This window comes from Aspergillus steynii (genome assembly GCF_002849105.1).
Source record: "Aspergillus steynii IBT 23096 chromosome Unknown P170scaffold_10, whole genome shotgun sequence".
Taxonomy (NCBI): domain Eukaryota; kingdom Fungi; phylum Ascomycota; class Eurotiomycetes; order Eurotiales; family Aspergillaceae; genus Aspergillus; species Aspergillus steynii.
Window position 1 is genome coordinate 528371 of NW_020194407.1, and position 23158 is coordinate 551528.

Below are 23158 nucleotides of genomic sequence, written 5' to 3' on the forward strand. Positions count from 1 at the left end.
TTGGTAATGAAAAGAAACAAACCAAAATAAAACAAAATCCTAGTACCATTTGTAGTAGAACTAAGGCGGCATCGACCTGAAACATAATCGAGGCCGCAAAAGCCACTCAAGCAGGATGATGACCCTCATCCATCGACTCCAGGTATTGCGAGATGACCGGTGGCAGGGTCTCGTCGAGGAGCGGGTCTTCAGGCATCTGGGGGGGACGAAATGGCTTATAGCGACCCTCTAGGGTACCATCTCTGACCTCTCGATAGTGCAATAGACAATCCCATCGCACCATATCCCGCAAAAGAACCACGTTCGCCAGGATGTCGAACAGAAGCTGTCTGTATTCTTTGGGGATCTGGTGTTTGAAATACCAGGTCCCCGCCTCCTCCGTTCTATGGAACTGGGTGGATAGAAGGATGGGGATGCCCAGTCGCAACGTATGTTGATCTTGTTCGAGATCCAGCCACTTCTCGACAGTGCAGATGAAATACTCATGCAGACGCGGGATCAGATGTCTCAGGCCAGTCCCTTCATCCTGGAGGGAGTACTTGTATTCTGCGGCGGAGAAAATCAACACGTTGAAAGAAACCAACTTGTCGAGGTATTTGGCCTTCCACTGGCTGGAGCAGCAGAGCGCCTTTGTCAGCACTGGTACTTGGGCTGGGATGGGAGTACGTAGCTTCGCTTTGATGCTTCCGCCGGGTCTTGTCTCGAGAGGGATGTAGCCATTATTCTTCAGGACCTCGGTGGCGCGCTCTGGATCGGACACCAAAACAGGGAGCTCGGATTTATCTGACGGGAGGCCGGGGAAGTCCTGGAGGTCATGGCCCCAAATCTTGCAGGGTATGCCGGCCTGACGGAGCAGAATACATGCCCTGTAGGGGTGTTGTGGCGACGATTCATCCAGTTTGCTATACTTTTGGTCAGCGTGGGCAAGATCTCGCAAGGACTTCCAGGCTGGGTGGAGTTCTCGACGCCACCTTGGCGAGTCATCTTCTGAGAGGATAGCAGGAGGCATGGCGCTTCTTGGAGAGGGCGACAAACAATGGTTACACTGAAGTTATGCTCGAACGCCTTGGTATGGTGGTTTGACCGATATGGAATTGCCGGGGAGGGTGTATACTTATATTGTTCTAAGAGAAATAGGATTTCTGGTACTGACGGGGATTTCCATCTAGGATTCTTTGATCTTACCGAAAGATCCCTGGCGTTATTGCCGGATTCCACTCTGCCATGGGAAGCCTTTGTTGCTTTTGGACATAGTTAACTCAACTTACCGGTACGAAATAACGATGCACGCACGGGCTCCCTCGGAGCCAGGAGCTGCTTGTCTGAATGAGGGGTATTTGCATGATGTGCATAGATTAGCTATTAGACCTGGCCGAGTTCTAAACCGGCCGTATGAGCTGGGATATATACTCCCGAAGGAATATAAAAAGTTAGCATAGAAAGCCCTAAGCCAAAGTTTGCATTCCCAAACCGCAAGAACAAGCGCACATAACCGTAACCCATGCGCAGAAAGATAACAAAATGAACCGAAGGTAACTTTCCTTGCATCCTCTTTCAACCAAAACTATATAGACCACCGAGAAAGCTATCGAGCACACTGGTCTTCCCAGACAACATACGCCAACATTAAGTGTTGCCTCATGTATCCCTTACTAGAGAGGTCTTTCAAGCAATTGGGGATGTGGTTTAGTGGTATAACGTTCGCTTAGCATGCGAAAGGTCCGGGGTTCGATTCCCCGCCTCTCCATCCCAATTGATTTTTTGTTTTTGTCTTTCCGCTTGCCGGTGTAATTCATAGTGGATCGACATCTTTTTTTGCGGTTCGTGCCACGGGACCGAAAGTTGTGCATATCGTCATTCCTGTCTATCGTCTTGACCTACACCTCCTAATACTAAAACCAAAACAAGACTATTCAAGATCATTTGATTCGTATTCAATGATAGAGCTGAAATAGAGGGGAGATATAACAAGGAAAAAAAGAAAATTCTACATGTTTTTAATACAATACATAGATCGACATCACTCAAAGAACTCCGGTGTAGTCCACGGTCGTGGTGTATCAACATTCCCCGGATGCCTTCGCTCATTCCCGCGCTGCAAAATTAGAGAGACCCAGAAAGAAAAAGCCGGTTTTGGTTCCATATTACATAGCAGCCAATTAGTCGGTGCAGTCTAACGCAGACTGGTAATTTAAATCACACGGGTGACCAGACCAGTGGCAACGGTGCGACCACCCTCACGGATGTTGAAGCGCTGGCCAGCCTCGGCAGCGACGGGCCGGAGGGTGCTGAGGATCATCTCAACGTTGTCACCGGGCATCACACGGCGGGACTGATCCTCGCCGACGAAGGTGAGATCGGCAGCCTCGTCTGGAATGCAGAGTTAGCCAAGCTTCACTACACTGACAACGCAGCGGGGAGCAAGCAAAGAAGTAGGGACTTACCAGCAGTGCGGATGAAGACCTGGGGACGGTAGTTGGAGCCGAATCCGGTACGGCGGCCACCCTCGGCCTCGGTCAGGACATACATGGACACAAGGAACTTGTCGTGAGCCTTGGTGCTGTTGGGGGCAGCAACGACCATTCCACGGCGGACATCCTCACGGCGGACACCACGGAGCAGAAGACCGGAGTTGTCACCGGCGCGGGACTCGTCGCAGGACTTCTTGAAGGTCTCAATGTCGGTGACCTTGGTCTTCTTGGCATCCTTGCTGTTTCCGACAATCTCGACCTCGGTATCCTTTCTCAGGACACCACGCTCGACACGGCCCGAGACGACGGTACCACGGCCGGGGATGGAGAAGACCTCCTCAACGGACATGAGGAAGGGCTTGTCAAGGTCACGCTGGGGGGTAGGGATCCAGGTGTCGACGGCCTCGAGCAGGGAGTCGATACGCTCGGTACCGATCTCGGGGCGACGGTTCTCCAGAGCACACAGGGCGGAACCGAAGATGATGGGGGTCTCCTCACCCTCGAAACCGTAGCTGGTGAGGAGCTCGCGCATTTCCAGCTCGACGAGCTCCAACATCTCGGGGTCCTCGACAGCATCGACCTTGTTGACGAAGACGACGATCTTCTGGACACCGACCTGACGGGCAAGCAGCAAGTGCTCACGGGTCTGGGGCCTGTTTGTGGATGATTGTAAGCATGAGTTCTGCGCCCGCAGTTTGTGCGGAGTTTCGGGGATCTCAAAACGTACATCTGACCGTCGGAGGCGGCAACGACGACGATGGCACCATCCATGTTGGCAGCACCAGTGATCATGTTCTTGATGTAATCAGCGTGACCGGGACAGTCGACGTGAGCGTAGTGGCGGTCCTGGGTCGAGAACTCGATGTGGGCGGTCGAGATGGTGATACCACGCTTACGCTCCTCAGGAGCCTTGTCAATGGCACCATACTCGAGGAAAGTAGCAAGGCCCTTGGAGGCCTGGTACTTGGTGATGGCGGCGGTCAAGGTGGTCTGAATTGGAACGTGTTAGGGATGGGAATCCGGATCATTTCGGGGAATTCGAGCGAGACGTCGTGGTCCTTACCTTGCCGTGATCGACGTGACCAATGGTACCTGTAAAGTTTCCGTTTAGCAGGTCGGATCGAGATATCGAAGGGGAGAAGGGGATGCCTACCGATGTTGACGTGAGGCTTGGAACGCTCGAAAGCAGAAGCCATGCCACGGGCAGCCAGCCTGTCTTTCATGAAAACATGCTGAACAGGGTTAACAGCACGAGGGCGCAGCAGGGAGGCCCTGCTGGAGCGCAGGAGGAGGTTGGCGGAACGGGAGATGTTCGACATATTGACTGCCCTGCGATGAAAAGACAGACGACGGAACAACCAAAGGAAACGCGATGGAGTGGAAGAGACGGAGCTGGACTGATCGAAGTCGAAGAAGTCGAGACGCCGAAAAATTTAGGGGCGGACGCTTAGTCATCACCACCGCCAATCAGGTCCGCGGAATTGCGGAGCCAGGTACCTGAGGTATCTACCTTCTCCAGGTGGCCTGCTCAAGGTACAATGTTTGGGGTTCAGATTGGCTCTAGTTCGCAGTGAATTTTTGATATTCATTATCATATCAACAAATTCGGAGTGGTGGTGAGCTTGAGACTACAGTAGTATGCATTGTCTGTCCGTCTGGCCCGGGCCGCCGCGACCATAACAATGAGACCGACCTCTATAGAGTTTCGCGTCGCTATGATATAGTTCTTTTGCTTTGTGTGGAATTGTTGCAAACATGTACAGTACATCGATTCACCCAAGAAGACACCCTTAACCTCAAGTATCCTTTTTCTTCACCACGAGAAGAACATGCTTGCCGGGGTCTCCCTCCATCGGCCGAACCTGCATGGCATTCGCTTCCTTGACGGTCGTAATCACACTGTCCATCAGATGCTTGATCTCCTCCACGTTGGGAGACCTTTTGCCTCTCTTCCGGGTCAAGATGATCTCCACTTTCCGGCCCTTGTCCAAAAAGGTCGTCAACTGCTTCAGCCGATGCGCGAGATCATGCGCATTAATGGCCCAGTTCAACTCAAGCTGCTTGGTCGACACCTTGGCAGCATGCGCGGCTTTCGCCTTTGCTCGTTCATGGTCGCGCAGTGCGATCCGGTTCACGATCTTGCAGACGGTGGGCCGGTCAGGCAGCGTAGGAGACACCTGCAGGAGGAAATTCTCTTTGCGGTTGAATGACCTGAGCACATCGCGGAGTCTGGCGGGAGGGTTCAGACCGCCCGCGTCATTCACCACTTGGATGATGTCGGCCTCGATGGCTTCATCCCTCAATTGATCTCCTGGGTCTTGATTGGGAGGAGGAGAAGTTGGCGACGACCGTGCAATAAATGGCGACCGAGGGCTGGCGTGGTAGAGGCGGGATTGGTTGAGAGTAGGGGCCGCGAAGTGACGGAGAAATTGGGATCGAGGCACTTGCAGCGGAGTAATAAAAACGCGGCGAAGAGCCTGCGTCGTCGAAATGAGGTTGCGCATGTGCTTCATGATGGATTCGAGGGGACCTGCCCGGTCGGGGATATCAGAGGGAGGGACGGGGGGTGCAGCGAATCCTCCGTCGAGAGGGCGAGACGATCAGGGCGAGACGGACTGGAGCAAGGGCTGGAGTGGAATTGACAGTTGTGGAGGAGAGCGTTAAGCGTGCGATCGTTGGAATGTTCGGAGGAAGCTCAGGAAGAGGAGCAAGACGCAAGCGGGTCAGCCACCGACGGGGCCTGCGCCACGGCGGATCCAGACTTCCAGACTTCCAGACGGACGCTCTTCTCTCCTGACACTCCACCAACTTTCTTCCCCTTCGCTGTCCTTGCCGCTTCTCTCTTCCGCTCCTTTGTTGGCCTGGTCCGGAGGCTTTTGAAGGATCCATGACTCCGTTGCTTTTCGGTCGTTAATTGATTTTTCTCTCGCTGCGTTCTTTCGGTCGATTTCGCCCCCCAAAGAATAAAAAAGTTTAACACTTTCCCCCACAAGGCGCTTCTCCGGTCGAAACGCCACATTGCCCTGTACTTCGTCTGGCTCGTATGTCGACTGGCGTTGACGGTCGACATCTTCAAGACACTCATTCTTTTCCGAACCCGCCTTCTAGCGCAAGTAGGCGCCCTGCGTCGCGGGCTCTCGATCCTGCAAACTCGCCGGCCAACGGTTTACCCAACAAACCGCCACAAAGTCCGACCCAGGTGACCATGGCTCAAAGTCAGAGATCTCGGTACCTGAAGACAGGAGCCATTATTGGCGCCCTGCTGTTGATGATCCTATGGCTCTCGCCCTCGAGGCCAGTAACGACCAGTCTTCCCCAGGGTGAGTAGCCGATTCTTGCCGGGTGAAACTTGTACTATGCTAACGAACGAGGGATGGCAGAAAAACCATCGAGCGGCGTCGCGGGAGCGACGGAAAAATGCTCGAAGCCTTACGACTCATCGAAGCCTTTGATCCAATATGCGCTCATGATCGATGCTGGCAGTCAAGGCTCTCGTATCCACGTCTACCGATTTAACAACTGCGGCCCTACCCCCGAACTTGAGCACGAAGAATTCGAGCAGACTGAAAAGAAGGCGGGTGGCTCTGGCCTGAGCTCGTACAAGGAAGATGCCGAAGGAGCGGCCAAGAGTCTTGACCCTCTCATGCAGGTGGCCATGAGAACTGTCCCTGATGAATACAAGTCTTGCTCCCCGGTCGCCGTGAAGGCCACTGCCGGACTGCGGATGCTTGGACCAGAGATGAGCCAGAACATCCTGGAAGCGGTCCGGACCCGTTTGGAGACTGCCTACCCCTTCCCCGTTGTCTCCCGTGAGAAGGGAGGTGTTGAGATCATGGATGGCTCCGACGAAGGTGTCTACGCCTGGATCACCACCAACTACCTTCTTGGCAAGATTGGCGGCCCCGATGAGACCCCCACCGCTGCCATCTTCGATCTGGGTGGTGGATCTACTCAGATCGTCTTCCAACCCACCTTCGAGAAGAGCCAGTCTGGTGGTATGCCAGAGCACCTGGCCGAGGGTGATCACAAGTATGACCTTCAGTTCGGCGGACGACACTTCGAACTTTACCAACACTCCCATCTCGGATATGGTCTCATGGCCGCCCGCGATTCGATTCATAAGTCCATCGTCGAGTCGATGCTGGCCGCTAGCCCCGATGATTTGAGGTGGATCAAGCAGCCCATCCCTAACCCCTGTATCGGCCCTGGCATGGAGCGTGAGATCAAGTTGACCTTCTCCAGCGAGCACCGCCTCGGAAAGGAGGTTACTGTCAAGATGATGGGTCCGAAGGAAGGAGTGTCCTCGGCTGCGCAGTGTCGCGGGTTGGCCGAGAAGCTGCTGAAGAAGGATGCCGAGTGCAAGCTGGCCCCCTGCTCCTTCAACGGCGTTCATCAGCCGTCGCTCGAGAAGACCTTCGCCAGAGAGGATGTGTACATCTTCTCCTACTTCTTTGACCGCACCAAGCCTCTGGGTATGCCCGACTCGTTCACTCTGGAAGAGCTGCACCAGCTCACCTCCACCGTCTGTGGCGGCGAGGCGCAATGGGGCATCTTCGAAGGCATCGCCGATGCGCTGCCCCAGCTGCGCGACCGGCCGGAGTGGTGTTTGGACCTGAACTTCATGCTGGGCCTGCTCCATACGGGTTACGAAATGCCTCTGTCGCGTGAGGTCAAGATCGCCAAGAAGATCAAGGACAACGAACTGGGATGGTGTTTGGGTGCCAGGTAAGATTTCTAATTCTGATTTCTCCCATTCTTTTTCTCTCATACTGACAAATTGCCAGTCTGCCCTTGCTGAGCCAGGAATCTGGCTGGACCTGCCGCGTGAAGGAGATTTCCTAAGGTCGAACGAGACCCGGCGGCCCGGTGATGTATAGCTATTTAATTACCCTTGGATGGTCTCTACCATCTGACTTTCCCCTTTCCATGCGAATATAGGCTAGACCATGCGCATGTTTGCATTTTTCTCTCTCTTTATTTCTGCTGTGCAATAGACTTCTTTATCCGGTCTGTTTTGTGTGTATGGTACGGATTCAATGTGATCAATGTCTTGGAGATTGCTGCAGGGCGAAACGATGCAGACGAGGATATAATCGAAAGAAAAACTTTTATATGGTACACAGTCGACCTGAAACCAAGGGATACTCGTACAGATAGACTCTGTACCCCGTGTAGATAAACCCAACCGATGAGCGCCGTTCCATGCAATTTATGTAGTCTACCACCCCGATCGATAAAATTCTATAGTTCTTGGATCGTCGGCTTCTTCGACGAGGGCTCCTCGTCGTTGCCCATTAATGTATCCATGACGTTCGAGTCCGATTCTTTCGAGCGCGACTCCGAGTCTTTCTTGGGCCCTTCAGACTTTTCGCGCTTGTCCTCATCGTCGGAGTGCTGCTCTTCCAAGACGCCGAGACCTAGATTCTACCCCAGACCGAACCAGATTAGCATTACCATCCATAAGAGACCGACAGACAGAAAAAAAAAGACACACCATCTCAATATACCGGCCCTCACTCTGGTCGTCGACCTCATCGAGCCTCAAATCCATGCCCCGGCCGGCGTCAATCTCGCGCTGCAAATCCTCGTTGGCGGACTTCATCTGCGGCAAAAAAGCCGACAAGCGCGACATCAGGCCCTGGTCGTCCTGGACGCGATGAATCCGCGGCTTCGCGCGCCCCGAGACATGCGGCATGCGCTGATCAGCGTCAGCACCAGCACCAGCACCAGCACTCGCATCCCCGTCGTGGCTTTTGACGTCACTGTCTAGCCGCCGGGCGTGCTGGTCGTCACTGCGCTCGGCATCGTCGCTGTCGTCGCCGTCACTATCACTATCACTTCCCGAAGAGGAGGTGTAATCGTCCTCGTCGTCGTCGTCAGCAGCGCCGGGGTTAGCGCCGTGTGTGACGGGGTTGGCGCTGACGGCGGCGTCGCGGGGGCCAGAGGAGGGCGAAATTTGGCGCCGGGTGTGCTGGGCTGTTGGCGGCGCGCGAGTGCGGTGGGCAAGCGAGGTGGAGGAGGGTGATTGGCGCTCCGTCTCGGACTGCGGGCGCTTGCGAGCGTCGGCCATGATGAGCGTGCGCCAATGACGAGAGCCGGACAGGGAGGGAAGAGAGGGGAGGAGGGGGAAAACGGGGGACGAGGATGTCGCGCAGAAGGATTTCTTTGGCTTTTCGGAGGGATCGGGCGAAACGCGGCGGAGGTGGGTTTTGGGTGGGGATGGCAGGTGGATTCGATGCAGGAAGACGGAGGGAGGATGAATTCTGGCGAGTGGAATAGAAATGAAATGAAAGAAAAAGGAAATGGAAAAGGAAAGGAAGGGAAAGGGATGAAACGAATCACGCAGATCGAATCGCCGTCTGTGCTGTGATTCTGTGACGGCGGGAGGTTTGTTCAGCCCCGCCAGCAGGGAAGAGCGCAGTCACTCTGACGGAGGACTATATTATATCGACGCTGTCTCTGTTCCGGACTCCCTGTGCTCTTCCCTGTCAAAGAGGTTGGGTTCATTCACAGTGTCATTGTCTGGTCCTCCATTGAAGGTATGGCCTGATTGTTCGTCCCGTCCTATACTTCCTTCATACTTGGCTCCAGCTCGCTCCACCACTCTTTCACTCGTTGTTGTCCTCGTTGCTTTGTGTTTCTTTATGTCGACTATACTATATAACACCATGACTCAAGACTGACCTCTAATCGCAGATTTGCTTCTCGTTCCGTGATACGCCTCCATCCCACCTCCTGAGCTGCACCTCCATCGAAGGGCCAACTGGCATGAGCATCGAGAACCACATCACCAGCTCTAGACTCTATACAACACCCTGATCACAAGTATACTCTCTTTTTTCGAATATCTAGAACCAAATCCCCCGCCAACCACAAAAAAAAAGGACAATGCCCCTCCCCAAGCTCCACATCAACGACGCCAGCCCCGTCACCGACGAGCTCGCCAGCCCCGAAGAGCCCACGATCACGCCCATCTCACGCAAGTCCCTGCACCAGAACATCTTCGGCAAGCTGCGCCCGCTGCCCTTCCAGTACCACTGGACGGTCTGGTACGACAAGCACTCGGACCCGCCCGGCGACTACGAGAACCGGTTGTACGTGCTGCACGAGGACGTCGCCGACATCGCCACCTTCTACCGCGTCTACAACAACTACCCCTGGAACAAGGTGCGGCTGCGCGACACCGTGCACATCTTTCGCAAAGGCGTGCGTCCCGTCTGGGAGGACCCCGAGAACCTGAAGGGCGGGTGTTGGCGGTTCCGCGTGCCCAAGAGCAAGGCGCAGGCGTTCTTCCATGAGATTGCCATCCTGTGCATGGCGAATGAGTTCCAGGCAGTGTTGGAGAAAGGTATGTATTTGTCTCTTCTCCCCTTTTTCCTTTTCCTTTTCGCTTCCTCGATCAGCGATTGTTGCAGGTTGGGGGCCGGCAGAGTGACGATTGGCTAATGATGGATATCCAGAACATGACCACGTCCTGGGCGTCTCGACCTCCGTGCGCTTCAATTCGCATCTGATCTCGGTCTGGAATAAGCTTGGGTCTAATGAGAAGTCGATCAAGGTCCTGGAGCGCACCATTCTCGATCGGCTATCGCCTGACCTGCGGCCCACGGGGTCCGGGTCCAACTCTTACTTCTATAAGCGGCATGATGAGAATGAAGGATATCAGGAAGCCGTGGAGCAGCTGGCCTTGAAGAATTGATAGTATATGGTTGTCTGTCGAGGTTGCTGAAGCTGATTGACGGATGGCTGTTTGTGTTTGTCTTTGTTCCCTTCTCTTCATCATGCATCTTTATCTTTGCATTTCTCATCCGAGATTCTTGCGCGTTACTGTATTAGTAAGGGCCTTATAAATTTCACAATGAATATATATATTTAGATAATTCTTATTCATAATCAGAAAAGTAATCTCCATGACACCTGGTGATACATTCAAGACCATGAAGAGAAGACACAGGCAGATTAATTCGGCCCATTTCAAGACCCTGGACTGGGTGTGGGATAAACCAAAGACAAGCTTCTGCCAGTGGCTCGAAGAGTGGGGCGAGATATACTAGATAAATGGCCGAGTTGGACTGCCTATCTCTTCTATCCTGCACTGCTAATTATGTTTTAGGCCGGGAGTGGAAAATCTACTGGAGTCTGTCAAGCCTCTTCCTTTAGTGAACCTGAGCTTTCTTGGGAAGGAGCCGATGGTTAGAGACTATGCTTTCGACCAACACGTCCAAGCAATCACACCAGATAGTCTATTGGATATTTGCCAGACTTGGAGGCCACGGCTGCAAAATAGATGCGGTGACCTTTTAATTATTCACGCCTGCGCGGGAGCTTCTTGCCAGCAAACTCACCCCAAACCAGATGAGATATCTAGATAAGGTAATGGGAGAAGCTCAGTTGCGAGCTTAGAGCACGAGCCAGGGCTGGATCAAATGGGTTGGCTAGATGACCGCCGGTAATCCTAGCTGAAGGTATTTCCTCCCAAGGTTGGTATAAGAAAGTGAGGCATACAAGTGCATGTTGCTTGCATAAATTGAAGCTCCCCAATGGGAAATCTATACCTGATTCTATCGTCCCGGAACTGAACATAAGCCAGACGGGTTTGAGACTTCTTTGGAATCCTTTCAAGATCATCATCCCTTCGGAAACGCATCTGGAAAACGATACCAGCCTCATAGATAGGCCCACTCCTTGTCCTAATCGATGTGCCGTTGAATCTCAACATTGAGAGTAAGTGCCTGATATGACAGATTGTTATTACCCTCAGGCGATATGCAAACGACGGACGGCTTAATTTCAGAAGTTGAGAGGGCTCCACAGGTCTGCTGTCGTTTCCTCCAGATGTCTCTTATCTTCTTCTCATTTTTCTTGTAGGTAATCCTTTGCTCGTTCTTACTATGCATAGGGCATGTGGATAGTCATGAGCTTCAGAAAGCGAGGATGAACGTAATCCATCATTAGAATTATAATTCGGTACTTCCATATGATACAGATCCCAATCCCAATCGCTAAATAGTGTACATCCAATAAGAAAAAGTACAAGACATGTGTGCCGACTAAGCGGTTTCATCGAATGGCCCTTTTTTTTTGGTGCTGTCTATCGGCTGCGACTCCTGCGCCGACTGGGACTTCTCCTGCGCGGTCGTCGGTCGTCTGCGTCGCGATTGCGCTCCGGTTCCTTGTTGTCCGGTTTTCGATCTCGTTCTCCTCGTTCTCCTTGCTCTCGCTCCCCGCCGGGGATGTATCGATCGGCTTCCCCGTAGCGCGGCCGCTCTTCGCGCTCTCGTTCCATGCGTTCGGGAGATCGTACGCGACGACGGGGAGATCGGCTGCGGTTGCTAGTCGGGGGCACGTAGCGGTCGATGTCGAGGGTGCTGGGCGATCGTCTGGGCGATCGTCTGGGCGATCGTCTGCGTGATCGTGATCGACGGCGCGAGCGTGATCTCTTTCGGGGTGAAGGGGATGGCCGTGAGGTCTCAGGTTCACGATCACGATCACGATCACGGGTGCGTTCCCGAGGGTCTCGATCCCTATCTCTGTCCCTATCCCGGTCCCTATCCCGGCTGTCTCGATTGTCCCGGTTGTCTCTGCTGTCCCGGCCGTCTCGATTGTCCCGGCTGTCTCGATTGTCCCGGCTGTCTCGATTATCCCGGCTGTCTCGATTATCCCGGCTGTCTCGAGCGTCTCGGTTGTCTCTGCTGTCTCTGCCGTCTCGATCCCTCTCGCGATCCCTATCTCTAGGTCGGTCCCGCTCGCGCTCGCGGTCACGGTCACGGTGATTGGAGCGAGAGCGAGTGCGTGAGCGATATCGAGGACGAGATCGGGAGCGAGCGTAGTCGCTGCGACGGCGACGGTAATCATCGCGATATCGGTCCCTATCCCTATCCCTATCCCTATCTCGGTCTCTGTCTCTATCCCTTCGATCCCTGTCCCTATCGCGGTCTCGACTGCGATCCCGGCGAGTGTCGAACCTTTGATCCCGATCATCGCGATTGCGATCTAGATCCCGCTTTTTATCCTGATCATGGCCGCGCGTAGTGGATCGGCTCCGACTGCGCCGAGCCGGTCGGTAGCTGCGATCGCCATATCCCCCTCGGAAATCACGGATTGCAAGTCTATCGTCGGTGTCGCGGTCCCGGGGTCGATCGGACGCGTCCCGCGAGTCTCGACGACCCTCCTCGAACCGAGATGTATGCCTCCGCCTCGAGCGGCTCCGACTCTCGTCCCGTTTGCGAGTAGTTTGCGGGCGCTCGTCTGCCACCGAGCTGCGTTTGTGATGCGTGACAGACTCGCCCGAAATGCCTTCGTCCTTCGCCGAGGGCATGGTGTGTTTGGTTTCGGAGGAACTCTTTGGTCGTGCCGAGGCCGTCTTGAGTCCGTTTTCGATCGCTTCGGCTTCCTCGAAGTCAAACTCTGGTTTCTGTCGGGCTTTGGCTGCCAGCTCTTCGCCTTCTTTTAGAAGGAGCTCCAGAGCTGCTTCCTCCAAAGACTTCTCATCCACCGGCGGGGCAGGCGCGGCAGTAGGGAGTGGGGCTGGCGTGGGCTCCTTGGGGGTTGCGGAGGTGTCTTTTCGGGAGTCGCGATGGCGAGGGGAGAGTCCGCGGTCAGAACGGTATCCGGAGGAACGATCGCGACGGTATCGGTCTCGGTCTGAGTCTCGGTCTCGAGTGCGACTGCGGTCACTATCGCGATACCGATCATAGTCGCGGTATCTGTCGCGATCCTCTCGTCGCCGCCGCTCATATCGTTCCTGACGTTCTTTCTCTCGCTGCTCGTCCAGCAGCCGTTGTTCGGCGCGGCGTTTTTCTTCGCGCTCTCTTCGGCGGGCGCGGTCCTCTTCTTCCTTTTGGCGCTTGATCTCGCGCTTCTTGCGGTCTTCCTCCTCCTTGCGCTGCGCCTCCTCTTCCTCGATTTCCTTCTGTTTGCGCAAATACTCCTGCCACTCCTTTTCGCGCTCGTCTCGTTTCGCTTTGACCTGAACGGCGTAATCCTCGTCGGTCTTGTTCCCGGCGCGTTCCTCTTGGGCAGCAGGTTCCTCGCCAATTTCCTGACGTCGGATGTCGCGCACAGAATCTAGAATCGTGGGAAGGTGATTGGAGGCCAGCGCATCAAGGGAACGCTCGACGGATTTGTAGACATCGCTGCGGTCCACGGCACCTTCGATCAGGGTCGCGGCTTTCCCGCGTTCACGAGATAGAAGCTCGGGTTCGCGATCGATCTCCGATTCTGCTAGTTCGACCAGTGATTTAGTAAAATCCGCTTTACCCTCCTAGAAGCGAAGGGCATTAGCGCCGAGACCGTAGATCGCGATATGTAAAAAGAAAAGAAAGACATATCAATCCAGATTGATAAAAGAAAAGCGAACATACCCCTTCTTCGAATTCCGCCCACACTTTTTTTCGAATCGCATCAAAACCACCTTTCTTCTTGAACGCGTGCAAAAGGTGATCAATGGCGGCGTGTTGCGCCGCGGACAACGGCAGCTCCTCCGTCTTGAACTTCTTCCGCTGCAAACCATCCAGATCCACGGACGGGCGCTTCAAACCGGCAAGCTGCACATCCGGGATTTCCTCGGGCTCCGCCATGACGAGGAAACAGCCCGACTCGAAAATAGTGGAAGCTGGCAGGAACCCGAGGGAAAGCGAAGACAATCAACGGCAGAAACCCTGCGGTCGGGCGAACGATGATCCGGCGGCGATTGGGAACTGCCGCCCCGTGATTCGAGGCTGAGCGAGACCTCATTTCGACAGGTTCCGCCGACCGATCAGTCCCTCTGCTCCCTCCAATTGTTCTACGTCGTTGGCTTGAGCTGCGATCCGGTTTCTCCCTGCGGTGCCCTCGAGAATACCTTTCCCCCGCACGTTCCCCGTCTGCCATCATGGTCCACAAAGTCCTCTTCTGGGGCGGCTTCGGTATGTCGATGCAAGTTCCTGCTCCGTCACGCCTCTCCAGTCCACCAGGATTCTAGACACCAATCGAACTCCAGACTAATCTCCCTTCTCTCCCCACAGGCATCGCCGTCCGTCTCTGGCAACTCGGCATTGAAATGCGTCCCATCCTCGCCAAGGAGTCCCTCTGGGTGTACCCCCTGTTCGCCGGAGTCGGCGGCAGCTTCGGATACTGGCTGCAGGGCGTTGAGAGCCGACAGCTGAAGATCCTCGCACAGCGCCGGGAGGCCATCCTCGAGAAGCGCCGGAGAAGAGACGAGAAGGTGGAAGAGACGGGTTCTCTGGCCGCGACGTCGTGAAAAAGGTGTGCGCGTGTGTGTTGAGTTTACGAGTGTTGAACCGGGGTAGAAAGAGACGAGCGAATCGATTCGAGATTTTGTTTCTATATTGCGTACCTGCTGGGTGTGTGGAATTGAGACAGGGAGCCCAGTATACCAATTACTTGTACTAAAATTCCACGGGTTCTTTTTTTATGCTCGACTTGATGAGAGGAAAGGAAGCACGAGACTTGGCTTTGAGCTTCTGTCTGAGAGTATGGAGCTTAGATTATTCTTATTTTTGTTTTGCGTTTCAATGGCAACTTGATTGATCTTCATCCCCGTTCAATCCGACCCAAGTATACCTGGATATCTACAAGATGAACCAGCCCTCGCAAACTACACTTTCACCTTCTCATAAAACCCCCTCATCACACTCGCATACCCATCCAAATCCCTCGCGTCCAGAACCCTCCCTTCATCATAAACCTCCTCCCGCCGCAACCCCCCATGAAACCTCTGCCCGTCGAGGATCCTCGCAATAACTTCCTTCTCGTCCCTAGATACCCCTCTCACCTGCACCTGCGCCGGCATGCCATTCACCCAGCGCCGAAACCAGCCCCAGCCCAGCACCTCGCCCGCCAACCGACAACACCCCTCGACACACGTACAATGCCTCAGATCGACCATCAGCGAAGCCAGCCGAAACATCTGCCGCACAAAGGTCAGCGTCCGTCCCCACAGATATTCCTTCATACTCTCGACGTGGCGGTCATGCGACATCGAGGGGGCGGATTCCATAGACACGGTGCTGGATGATCGCGAACGCCGGAGCCCCGACGACGGGAAGTCGGCGTGCATGACGCCCAGGGCGCGCAGGGCCGCGACTTTCAAGTAGCTCGAGGACTGGGCGTCGATAGCCTATGAGATGGAGGGGAGCTGCTCGGCCACGAACTGCGAGAAGTAGATGTAATCGCGGCAGTCGAAGACGAGCTCGAGGTGGCGGATGGAGGCCAGGTTGTGGGCAATGCGAGGTAATTCGCGGCAGGCGGCGGCGAGGAGGTCGATGTGGACGATGGAGAAGGTGTTCTCGCGTAGGTAGATGGGGGTGGCTTCGTGGTGGATTTGCTTGCAGACGGAGAGGAGAGAGAGCGTGGGGGAGCCGTAGGTTTCGACGCGGTTGGGGTCGAAGAGATAGTCCATGGAGATGAAGGGGCGCACGAAGATGCGGGCCATCACTAGGACGTAGCGGTAGATTTGCTCCCTGATGGGACGGGGGAGGTTGAGGAAAGTGATCATTTTGTTAGGTTGATTGTCTGCTGTGATGATGGGTTTTAATGCATGGAGTAAAGGAAGAGGATGGGAGGTTTGAGTTAGAGTGATGGAGATGAGCAGTCAAATGGTGAATGTGAGAAGGATATCAGGACAAGACACTGCTAGAGAATGGAATTTCAGATAGATGATGGATGTTTCAAGGTCCGTGTCAATGATATGTATTGATGCAATGTTAAGTAGATGCATAGCCTATTCATGTACAGATGTTGGTCGCGTCATGCCAGCAAACCAAGCTGGTCGTCGTGTCAATCATGCCCTCTCTATCGTAAACTGCAGGGACACTTCCCATCGTTGGCCACCAGACCCGTATCCTCCGCCCAGCCGGTTTCTAATCAGGCTGGAGATGCGCTCGCGGAGTCTCGTCAGATTTTCTTCAGTGCCGGACACCCGGAGCTTCAGATTCGCCATGCAGAGGCCATAATGAACCTGCCAAAACCGAGCGTCGTCGATCCCGAATACGCAGGGATCCGCCTCGATGTCCCGGATGACATCGTTTACTCCTTGACCGGAGTAGGACATCAGCAGCATCGACCCCAGCGTCTTGACCAACCGCACGCCAATAACGCACATGGAAATGGAGATCGTCACCGACAGCAGCACGTCGAGCCAGTTGTACAAGCGAATGGACACCAAAGGAAGGAGCAACAAAAGCGTGGAGCATGACAGTGTCAGGAAATGGGACGGGTTGCTGAGCACCGAGGGGAGGGACTCGATGTATCCAAACCGCATCGCCTTCCCTATCCGTCCATGGTTCTTTAAGCCGATAGCGGAGACCAAGGTAGACGAGACGGCAAGCACGGCAGTGACGTCCACACTGCCCACTGTCACACGATCGTGGGGATGCGAATGGTGAGGTTGGTGGCCGGATGATTCGAGAAAGTGTTGCAGGTTGTGGGAAATGAGGTCCATCCCCATGAAGAGCAGGAGGACGCACATGGCAAACCCTGCCAGCACTTCCGCCCGTTCCAATCCAAAGGGATGCCGGATGCTAGATCGCTTCCAGACTTCGAAGTTGCTCAGGACATCCACGGCCACGCAAAGCATTGCACCCAATGAGTCGAAGAGGATCAGATGGGACAGGGCAGTCATGGCCAATGATCCGTGCGCACTCCAGAGTGTATACGCCGCAACAAACATATGGCATACACTCCACCAAAATCGCGTTTTCTGATCCTTGGACATGCTGGCACGGCACTCCTTCAGGGTTGGGATGGGTAGCGAGTTTGGCAGCGCCAGGGGTGCTCTTGGGGGCGGTTCTAAGAAGATCTGGTGCGAGATACTACTGTGTTTGTACTTGTGTCCGCGACGCTGGCCAATGTTCTATGTTCGCAGGTGGTTAGCATTGTTTCCTGCCAATGATTTCACACCGCTGCGAATGAGGTGTAACAAGACGCTTAGCATCCAAACACATACGGATTTGATCACCGGGCTCTTTGCCATCGTTGCAGTCTGGAAATTGAATGGCCCGGGTGGATCAGGGTCGCTCTGGCCATTCTGCACCGAGGAGTCGGACGGGCTGAGATTGAAAGTCGGTCGCGTAGGACTCAAATGCTTGAGACCTCCCGTCTCCGGGCCACTGCGCGACTGAGCAAACGTGTCTACCAGCGGCGACAGCGAGTCCTGGTCGAGAGCCCCTGGATTGGAGCCATGGTTGGGGGCGCTCGGAGGGTCATCGACAGGCGGAGTGGGAGTGCGCGGAGGGAGAGGAATGGGGAGATTTGACGCCATTGGAGGCGCCTGACGAGACAATAACGGGCGCCTGCGCCGCTTGGGAGATTCAGGAACTCGGTATGTGACAGGGCAGAGTCAGGAATGGAGGAAAGAAGGAGGAAAGGCAAGCTGACCTTCGCCCGATCGACAAAAGGAGAGGCGGCGAAAGGGCCAAGGCGGGGGCTGGCCTGAGGCCTCGACTCACTCGTCGCATCATCGACTCCGCCTTTCGCTCTGTCTTCCTCGGTCTTCCGATCATCTATCAACTCCCTCACTCCTTCTGCGCGGGATTTAAACTTCTCCCACTCCCCTCCCCTCCCTTCCTGATCGCTTGTGTATTTCCGCTGTCGAGTTGCGCCCGTCCACGGCCATGCGACTTTCAACTTAGGCGCTATCATTCTTGAGGAGGCCCCCAAATTCCGATGCCTACATCGGCTTGGCATTATTGATGGATCACCGCGGTTCCTTCTTCTTCCTCCTGGTCGTATTCTATCTTCTCCTCAGCTCCCAGTCGCATCCCCCGTTGATTGTTCAGGATCGAGAGCATCAACGGGAAGTCGCCAGGGAACGCCACGCGCTGCGCTTGCTGAACGAGTCCAACTATGGGGACTTCAACCCGCAAGAGGACCGATGGCTTCCCTTTCCCGGGGTGAGGAAGAACGATAGTTACGCTTGGGAGCTGCTCGGGGATGTGCAGGATAGAGCTCGTTACCAGCTGCAGAATGCCATTTCCAACGCCGGATTAGAGCCTCCTAAGGGGCTCCTGGACCCCAACGCTTCGCCCGCTCTCAACCTCTCCCAATTGCTTCTTCCGGTTTATCGCAACTGCACGGGCAAACTGCGTGGGGAATGGGTACGTCGTAAGCAGGATAAGCCGCATCCTCCACTAAATACGACTGCAATCGCTCTGGAGAACGAATACTTTACGCATGAATTTAGCCAGAATGTCACCGGGGAAAGCGGGACCTTCTATCTAGATCTACGGGAGGGAGGTGGTGAAGAGCTCCGCCTTCGCTCCGGCCATATTCGAGAAATCCGAGCGAGTCTAGCGGTCGAAAGTGGCGACTTCTGGGGGAATACCTGGTATTTGTCTTTATTCGGGGTGCATTTCCCGGAGACAGGAGGCATCCTTTTGAGCACCACCAGCGAGAAGTTTGGGGGCGTGTTCTCTCTTCCGCATTTGACGCTCTCGTCCGACTCCTACGACCTCGCCCACCAGTTACTTCTCAAGTCACTTTCCGACACCCTATCCGAAAAGCAGAATCGCCCGCGGACGCTCTTCCCCTGGTCGTCGCTAGTAGGTACCGAACAGGTGGAATTCCCTGCACCGAAATGCGAACACATCGTGTATTTGCAGCAGCATCCCGTCGCAATTAACGACTATCTTGCCGACCGATTGCTCATTGAGCAGATAGAGCAGGAACTAAGGTTCCCCATGGGGGCCCCGATACCGTCTCCGCCGCTCATGACCATGTCGGCTTTGGTGTTCTCGCCTGACTGCGGTTACATCCTTGAGACCAAGGGGGCTCCTGACTTCCCTCCCACCGACGCGCTGTATCTTTCGGGGCCCAAGCTGGAGGAGTTCGGCAAATATTCTGCCCGCATAATCTTCGTGATGGCTGGTGTTTCCGTCGCGCAGATTACGCTGCTCCTGCGCCAGGTGAAGGAGGCTTCCACGCCTTCTACTCGGAGTCGAATCAGCTTCTACACCATCGCCCTGATGGCATTTGGCGACGCCTTTGTGCTCGTCTTCATCCTCCTGGAACTGTATCCCGCGGTTTCATTCTTAATAATGACCACGGCATCGTTCCTCACTTTCCTTTCAGTCAGCTACATCGGAATGAAGTTCATGATGGAAATCTGGGCTGTCCAAGCTCCGGAACGCAGGGAGCAAGAACGCCGCTCCAGACCTCCGCCGAATCCTCGGCCTGGCAATCTACCGCTCCCCGCGACGGCAGCACGCATAAGAGATACCGGCGCAACGCCGGTTATTCTGACGCCCGATCAAGACCCTCCCGACGAGGAAGAAGAGCCGACCCCGACCCGTGGTGCAACTCCCACCGCCCGGGAAACTCGCAGCGATGTCGGGGCCATGTACGCCCGGTTCTACTTCGTGTTGTTCGTCATGCTCATTATCTCCATCTGGTCGTTCCTGTGGCCGAACCGACTCGGAAAGCTATACGCGCGGACTCTCGGGTTCATCTATGTGTCGTTCTGGGTCCCGCAGATCTATCGCAATGTCATGCGCAACTGCCGCAAGGCTCTGCGATGGGACTTCGTGGTGGGCCAGAGTTTTCTTCGACTGTTCCCGTTCCTGTATTTCTTGACCGTACCCGGGAACGTGCTGTTTGTGCGCTCCGACACAACCTCCGCCCTTGGACTGGCCGGCTGGGTATGGATCCAGGTCTGGGTCTTGGCCAGCCAGGACATCCTGGGCCCGCGCTTCTTTGTTCCTCGGGGCTGGGCGCCCCCGGCCTATGACTATCACCCCATCGTGCGGGACGCGGTTGATCCTACGGGTGATCTGGAGTCTGGCGGAGTCTTATCGATCGGGGCTCTGCGGGCCGACGAAAGGGACATCAGCGAGAGCAAGGATGATGACAAGCATCGACATAAGGACAAGAAAAAGGCCATCTTTGACTGCGCGATTTGCATGCAGGACATCGAGGTCCCCGTGCTGGCCGGGACCTCGGGCGGCAGCAGTGTGACGGATGGGGCGACGAGCATTCTCAGTCGTCGCGCATACATGGTGACACCCTGCCGACATATCTTCCACAGCACGTGTCTGGAGAGCTGGATGCGACTCCGTCTGCAGTGTCCGATCTGTCGAGAGTCAATTCCTCCTGTATAGAATGTTGCTAGTACATTTGGGCGCAAAGGGTAGACCGTTCGGGATTGAACTTCTTACCACGTATGATTATAGCACGATGTACATGTCACATTCCACGGTAAATGGATATGAACGGATATATGAGACAATTCATCTGTATTCAAATTTCAAAATGCTTGTAGTAAACCCATCGGACGGGCTCCGGAGCCGCACGGTAAACCATCCCCACATTACATCATCGACCACCCTCACAGACCACAGTAGATAATCATCGTATCATTGTATATTGGTAAAGGCCTTCGCTGTTGAACAGAAAGCCCGAGGCCAGTGACGGCCCAGCACAAGTCTAACATTTTCCTCAGACAGATATAAATATAAACCGGACAAATGAAATAAGAACCCAATTCTCATAGAACGAACCGCGCAAAGTTGAAACAGCTCCAACAGTCCAAACCCGAATAAAAAACAAAAGAACCAAACCCTCACACACGCACCGCTATATCAATCAACTCGAGCCGGGTCCGAACATCTACTCCTCATCCAGCGACTCCTTGTAGGCCGCAGCGTCCAGCAGGCCATCCAGCTCAGCCGCGTCGCTGACCTCGATCTCGGCGATCCAGGCCTCGTTCTCAGGGCTCTCGTTGATGAACTTGGCCTTGTCCTCGAGGATAGCGTTACCCTGCACGACCTTCCCGGAGACAGGGGACAGGACGTCGGAGGCAGACTTGACGGACTCGACGGCACCGACGGGCTCTCCGGCGCTGACCTCGAGGTCCTCCTGGGGCAGCTCGACGAAGACAACGTCGCCGAGGGACTTGGCGGCGTATTCCGTGATACCGATCTTAGCTATTGAGCGAAGCAATTGCGTTAGTCCAGATGGTAATGAATACAGCTCCATCCATGGGAAGGGCAGGGAAAAGAGGAGGACGGAGAGGGCGAGATAGGGAAAGGAAACTCACCGGTCTTGCCGTTGTCGGCCAGCTCGATCCACTCGTGGGACTCGGTGTACTTCTTCACCTCCACTGCAGCAAGAGAAGAAACAATTAGCTTTCCAGCACATCGAGAAAGGCCTCAATGGCCTTCCGGAGGGCGAATTGGGAGGGAATCGCACTGAAGGGGCTCTGCGAGAAGCTCCTGATACTTCCCCGCGGGAAACCCATGACGGGCGAAACCCTGCGGGCGGCGGCCAGCGGGAGCTTCTGGGAGAGGGCGCGCGAGGCGAAGGGGCGGATGGAGCGGGCGACGGCAGACATTGTGGCGGGTAGAGAGATCGGGGAGGTGGTGAGAGACGAGGAATTGGAAAAGGAACGAGGAGGGGAGAGAGCAGTTGGAGACGATTAAGTAGTCGAAGGGGAGACGAGGGAAGGGAAAGACGAATGACGGAAGACGGAAGACGCTAAAACTGATAGCGACGCCAAGACCGCGCGATAAGAGCCGTCGAGGTCGGGAAAATCTCGTCGGTTCCCCATCCTCCGTTCTTCTTCTCCGACGCCTTGTGCCCATCCCCACTTTCGCGAGCCCCCGATGCTGTACGAATTGATTGCTGTTGTAGGTGCTTCTGCTTTCGGTGTCTTGCCGCGTCGTCTGCTGTGCTAATTATCCTGACCAGGTCCGTCCGGGCAGTCTCAATGAGGTCCGAGAGTACGTGTTATCACCGTCCCCCGTCGATCGAGCGCTTCCTCTCCTTGCACGCCCACCATAATCGCCATCGACAAATGCATGTTGGAAGAATGATGGAAAAACTGACGATGTCTACAGCATTGCCCGGAATGCCGGTGTCCAGGTCCTCCGGTCAGGCGGCGTGATCCGCGGCTACAACAACTGGGGCACCTTCCGACTGCCCCGGCCTACCACGAAACATCAGGCCCGATACAGCGAGGGCCACCACTTCGTGATGCGCTTCGACGCCGCGGGCCCCGTCCAGACCGCTGTCCGACGAACCCTCGGCCTCGATCCCCGGATGATTCGATTCTCGGTGGTGAAGCTGGGCGACAAGCTCGAGGAGATCAAGGACAAAGAAGGCCATATCAGGTGGAACCACAACCGCAACATCTCCGAGTCGATCTAAAACAGCAAGGATGATGGGAGAGACTTGGAGGCGCTCCCCAGGGGTCCGGGTTTGGTCTTTTTGGTTGGGACATGGATGATGTATTATTCATTGTATTCTTTGGGCACGGGAGCCGTTATTTTGTACTATCATACCAGCATCGCAGGCGCACATATACTGTTCTTTTTTTCGGATCTGTCTTGACTTTCAGATTTTGCAGCTCGAAAGCGCTTCGGAATCGACTCCGACACGTGACCGCGGTCATCCTAACACCTGTGGAGGCTGGGATTCTCGTGGAGGATAGAATTCGAGTCATTGCTCGACGGTGTAGAACACGAATAGCCCGTTATTTCAGTGTAGTTGAAACGAGACTGGACCGGTACCGGTGACAGCGTCTGAACATGACAGATGCAGGACCGGTGGACCGAGGATGTCGGCTACGATCACCACCACCCGAACTGGACTTCGCGACTTCAGCTCCCTGCATTGCATCTTCCCTATTCCCTATCTACCCCGTACTGTTCGTACCCTGTAATATTAGGATATCCCTTTGAAACACATCTGAT

General features: G+C 54.9%; 14 protein-coding genes and 1 non-coding gene across 15 annotated transcripts; 6 read left to right on the forward strand and 9 right to left on the reverse strand.

Annotated features, from left to right (window-relative positions):
* Positions 1–106: 106 nt before the first annotated feature.
* P170DRAFT_480618 (uncharacterized protein) lies at positions 107–1009 on the reverse strand (the record flags this gene model as incomplete). The annotated part of the gene is made up of 1 exon (XM_024853796.1): positions 107–1009. One exon carries the CDS (start codon positions 1007–1009, stop codon positions 107–109), a length of 903 nt encoding a protein of 300 aa, XP_024698961.1.
* Positions 1010–1675: 666 nt separating this feature from the next.
* On the forward strand, positions 1676–1747 carry P170DRAFT_t202. Its single transcript has one exon. It is a non-coding gene; the product is annotated as a tRNA-Ala (tRNA).
* Positions 1748–1911: 164 nt separating this feature from the next.
* Positions 1912–3860, reverse strand: P170DRAFT_468451 (translation elongation factor Tu). The gene is made up of 5 exons (XM_024852556.1): positions 3625–3860; positions 3535–3563; positions 3199–3461; positions 2445–3124; positions 1912–2370 (listed from the first exon to the last, which is right to left on the reverse strand). Exons 1-5 carry the CDS (start codon positions 3788–3790, stop codon positions 2192–2194), a joined length of 1317 nt encoding a protein of 438 aa, XP_024698962.1. The 5' UTR covers positions 3791–3860; the 3' UTR covers positions 1912–2191.
* A 255-nt stretch (positions 3861–4115) lies between these two features.
* On the reverse strand, positions 4116–5316 carry P170DRAFT_441118 (putative translation initiation factor IF3). The gene has a single exon (XM_024850234.1). The coding sequence runs from the start codon at positions 4982–4984 to the stop codon at positions 4268–4270; it is 717 nt and encodes a 238-aa protein (XP_024698963.1). The 5' UTR covers positions 4985–5316; the 3' UTR covers positions 4116–4267.
* A 360-nt stretch (positions 5317–5676) lies between these two features.
* On the forward strand, positions 5677–7313 carry P170DRAFT_430700 (guanosine diphosphatase; the record flags this gene model as incomplete). Its single annotated transcript, XM_024847970.1, has 3 exons — positions 5677–5791; positions 5852–7196; positions 7256–7313. 3 exons carry the CDS (start codon positions 5677–5679, stop codon positions 7311–7313), a joined length of 1518 nt encoding a protein of 505 aa, XP_024698964.1.
* A 392-nt stretch (positions 7314–7705) lies between these two features.
* Positions 7706–7995, reverse strand: P170DRAFT_441120 (uncharacterized protein). Its single transcript, XM_024850235.1, has 2 exons — positions 7966–7995; positions 7706–7895 (listed from the first exon to the last, which is right to left on the reverse strand). Exons 1-2 carry the CDS (start codon positions 7966–7968, stop codon positions 7713–7715), a joined length of 186 nt encoding a protein of 61 aa, XP_024698965.1. The 5' UTR covers positions 7969–7995; the 3' UTR covers positions 7706–7712.
* A 16-nt stretch (positions 7996–8011) lies between these two features.
* Positions 8012–8945, reverse strand: P170DRAFT_441121 (uncharacterized protein; the record flags this gene model as incomplete). The annotated part of the gene is made up of 1 exon (XM_024850236.1): positions 8012–8945. A coding segment is annotated over exon 1 (506 nt), but the record flags the coding sequence as incomplete, so codon positions are not given.
* A 27-nt stretch (positions 8946–8972) lies between these two features.
* P170DRAFT_441122 (eukaryotic translation initiation factor 4E) lies at positions 8973–10328 on the forward strand. Its single transcript, XM_024850237.1, has 2 exons — positions 8973–9819; positions 9932–10328. Exons 1-2 carry the CDS (start codon positions 9360–9362, stop codon positions 10168–10170), a joined length of 699 nt encoding a protein of 232 aa, XP_024698967.1. The 5' UTR covers positions 8973–9359; the 3' UTR covers positions 10171–10328.
* Positions 10329–11438: 1110 nt separating this feature from the next.
* On the reverse strand, positions 11439–14067 carry P170DRAFT_468456 (BOD1/SHG1 domain-containing protein). Its single transcript, XM_024852557.1, has 2 exons — positions 13835–14067; positions 11439–13734 (listed from the first exon to the last, which is right to left on the reverse strand). Exons 1-2 carry the CDS (start codon positions 14048–14050, stop codon positions 11563–11565), a joined length of 2388 nt encoding a protein of 795 aa, XP_024698968.1. The 5' UTR covers positions 14051–14067; the 3' UTR covers positions 11439–11562.
* Positions 14068–14219: 152 nt separating this feature from the next.
* Positions 14220–15008, forward strand: P170DRAFT_441124 (putative NADH-ubiquinone oxidoreductase 14 kDa subunit). The gene is made up of 2 exons (XM_024850238.1): positions 14220–14377; positions 14477–15008. Exons 1-2 carry the CDS (start codon positions 14344–14346, stop codon positions 14710–14712), a joined length of 270 nt encoding a protein of 89 aa, XP_024698969.1. The 5' UTR covers positions 14220–14343; the 3' UTR covers positions 14713–15008.
* A 173-nt stretch (positions 15009–15181) lies between these two features.
* Positions 15182–16034, reverse strand: P170DRAFT_441125 (uncharacterized protein). Its single transcript, XM_024850239.1, has one exon. It carries the CDS (start codon positions 15967–15969, stop codon positions 15592–15594), a length of 378 nt encoding a protein of 125 aa, XP_024698970.1. The 5' UTR covers positions 15970–16034; the 3' UTR covers positions 15182–15591.
* Positions 16035–16072: 38 nt separating this feature from the next.
* P170DRAFT_417917 (cation efflux family protein family) lies at positions 16073–17845 on the reverse strand. Its single transcript, XM_024847186.1, has 2 exons — positions 17419–17845; positions 16073–17325 (listed from the first exon to the last, which is right to left on the reverse strand). Exons 1-2 carry the CDS (start codon positions 17731–17733, stop codon positions 16255–16257), a joined length of 1386 nt encoding a protein of 461 aa, XP_024698971.1. The 5' UTR covers positions 17734–17845; the 3' UTR covers positions 16073–16254.
* A 130-nt stretch (positions 17846–17975) lies between these two features.
* Positions 17976–20698, forward strand: dscA (ubiquitin-protein ligase dscA). Its single transcript, XM_024850240.1, has one exon. It carries the CDS (start codon positions 18164–18166, stop codon positions 20564–20566), a length of 2403 nt encoding a protein of 800 aa, XP_024698972.1. The 5' UTR covers positions 17976–18163; the 3' UTR covers positions 20567–20698.
* A 22-nt stretch (positions 20699–20720) lies between these two features.
* On the reverse strand, positions 20721–21810 carry P170DRAFT_441128 (glycine decarboxylase subunit H). The gene is made up of 3 exons (XM_024850241.1): positions 21657–21810; positions 21505–21567; positions 20721–21391 (listed from the first exon to the last, which is right to left on the reverse strand). The coding sequence occupies exons 1-3, from the start codon at positions 21796–21798 to the stop codon at positions 21075–21077; spliced, it is 522 nt and encodes a 173-aa protein (XP_024698973.1). The 5' UTR covers positions 21799–21810; the 3' UTR covers positions 20721–21074.
* A 205-nt stretch (positions 21811–22015) lies between these two features.
* Positions 22016–22681, forward strand: P170DRAFT_441129 (mitochondrial 37S ribosomal protein bS6m). The gene is made up of 3 exons (XM_024850242.1): positions 22016–22093; positions 22155–22186; positions 22304–22681. The coding sequence occupies exons 1-3, from the start codon at positions 22070–22072 to the stop codon at positions 22611–22613; spliced, it is 366 nt and encodes a 121-aa protein (XP_024698974.1). The 5' UTR covers positions 22016–22069; the 3' UTR covers positions 22614–22681.
* Positions 22682–23158: the final 477 nt, after the last annotated feature.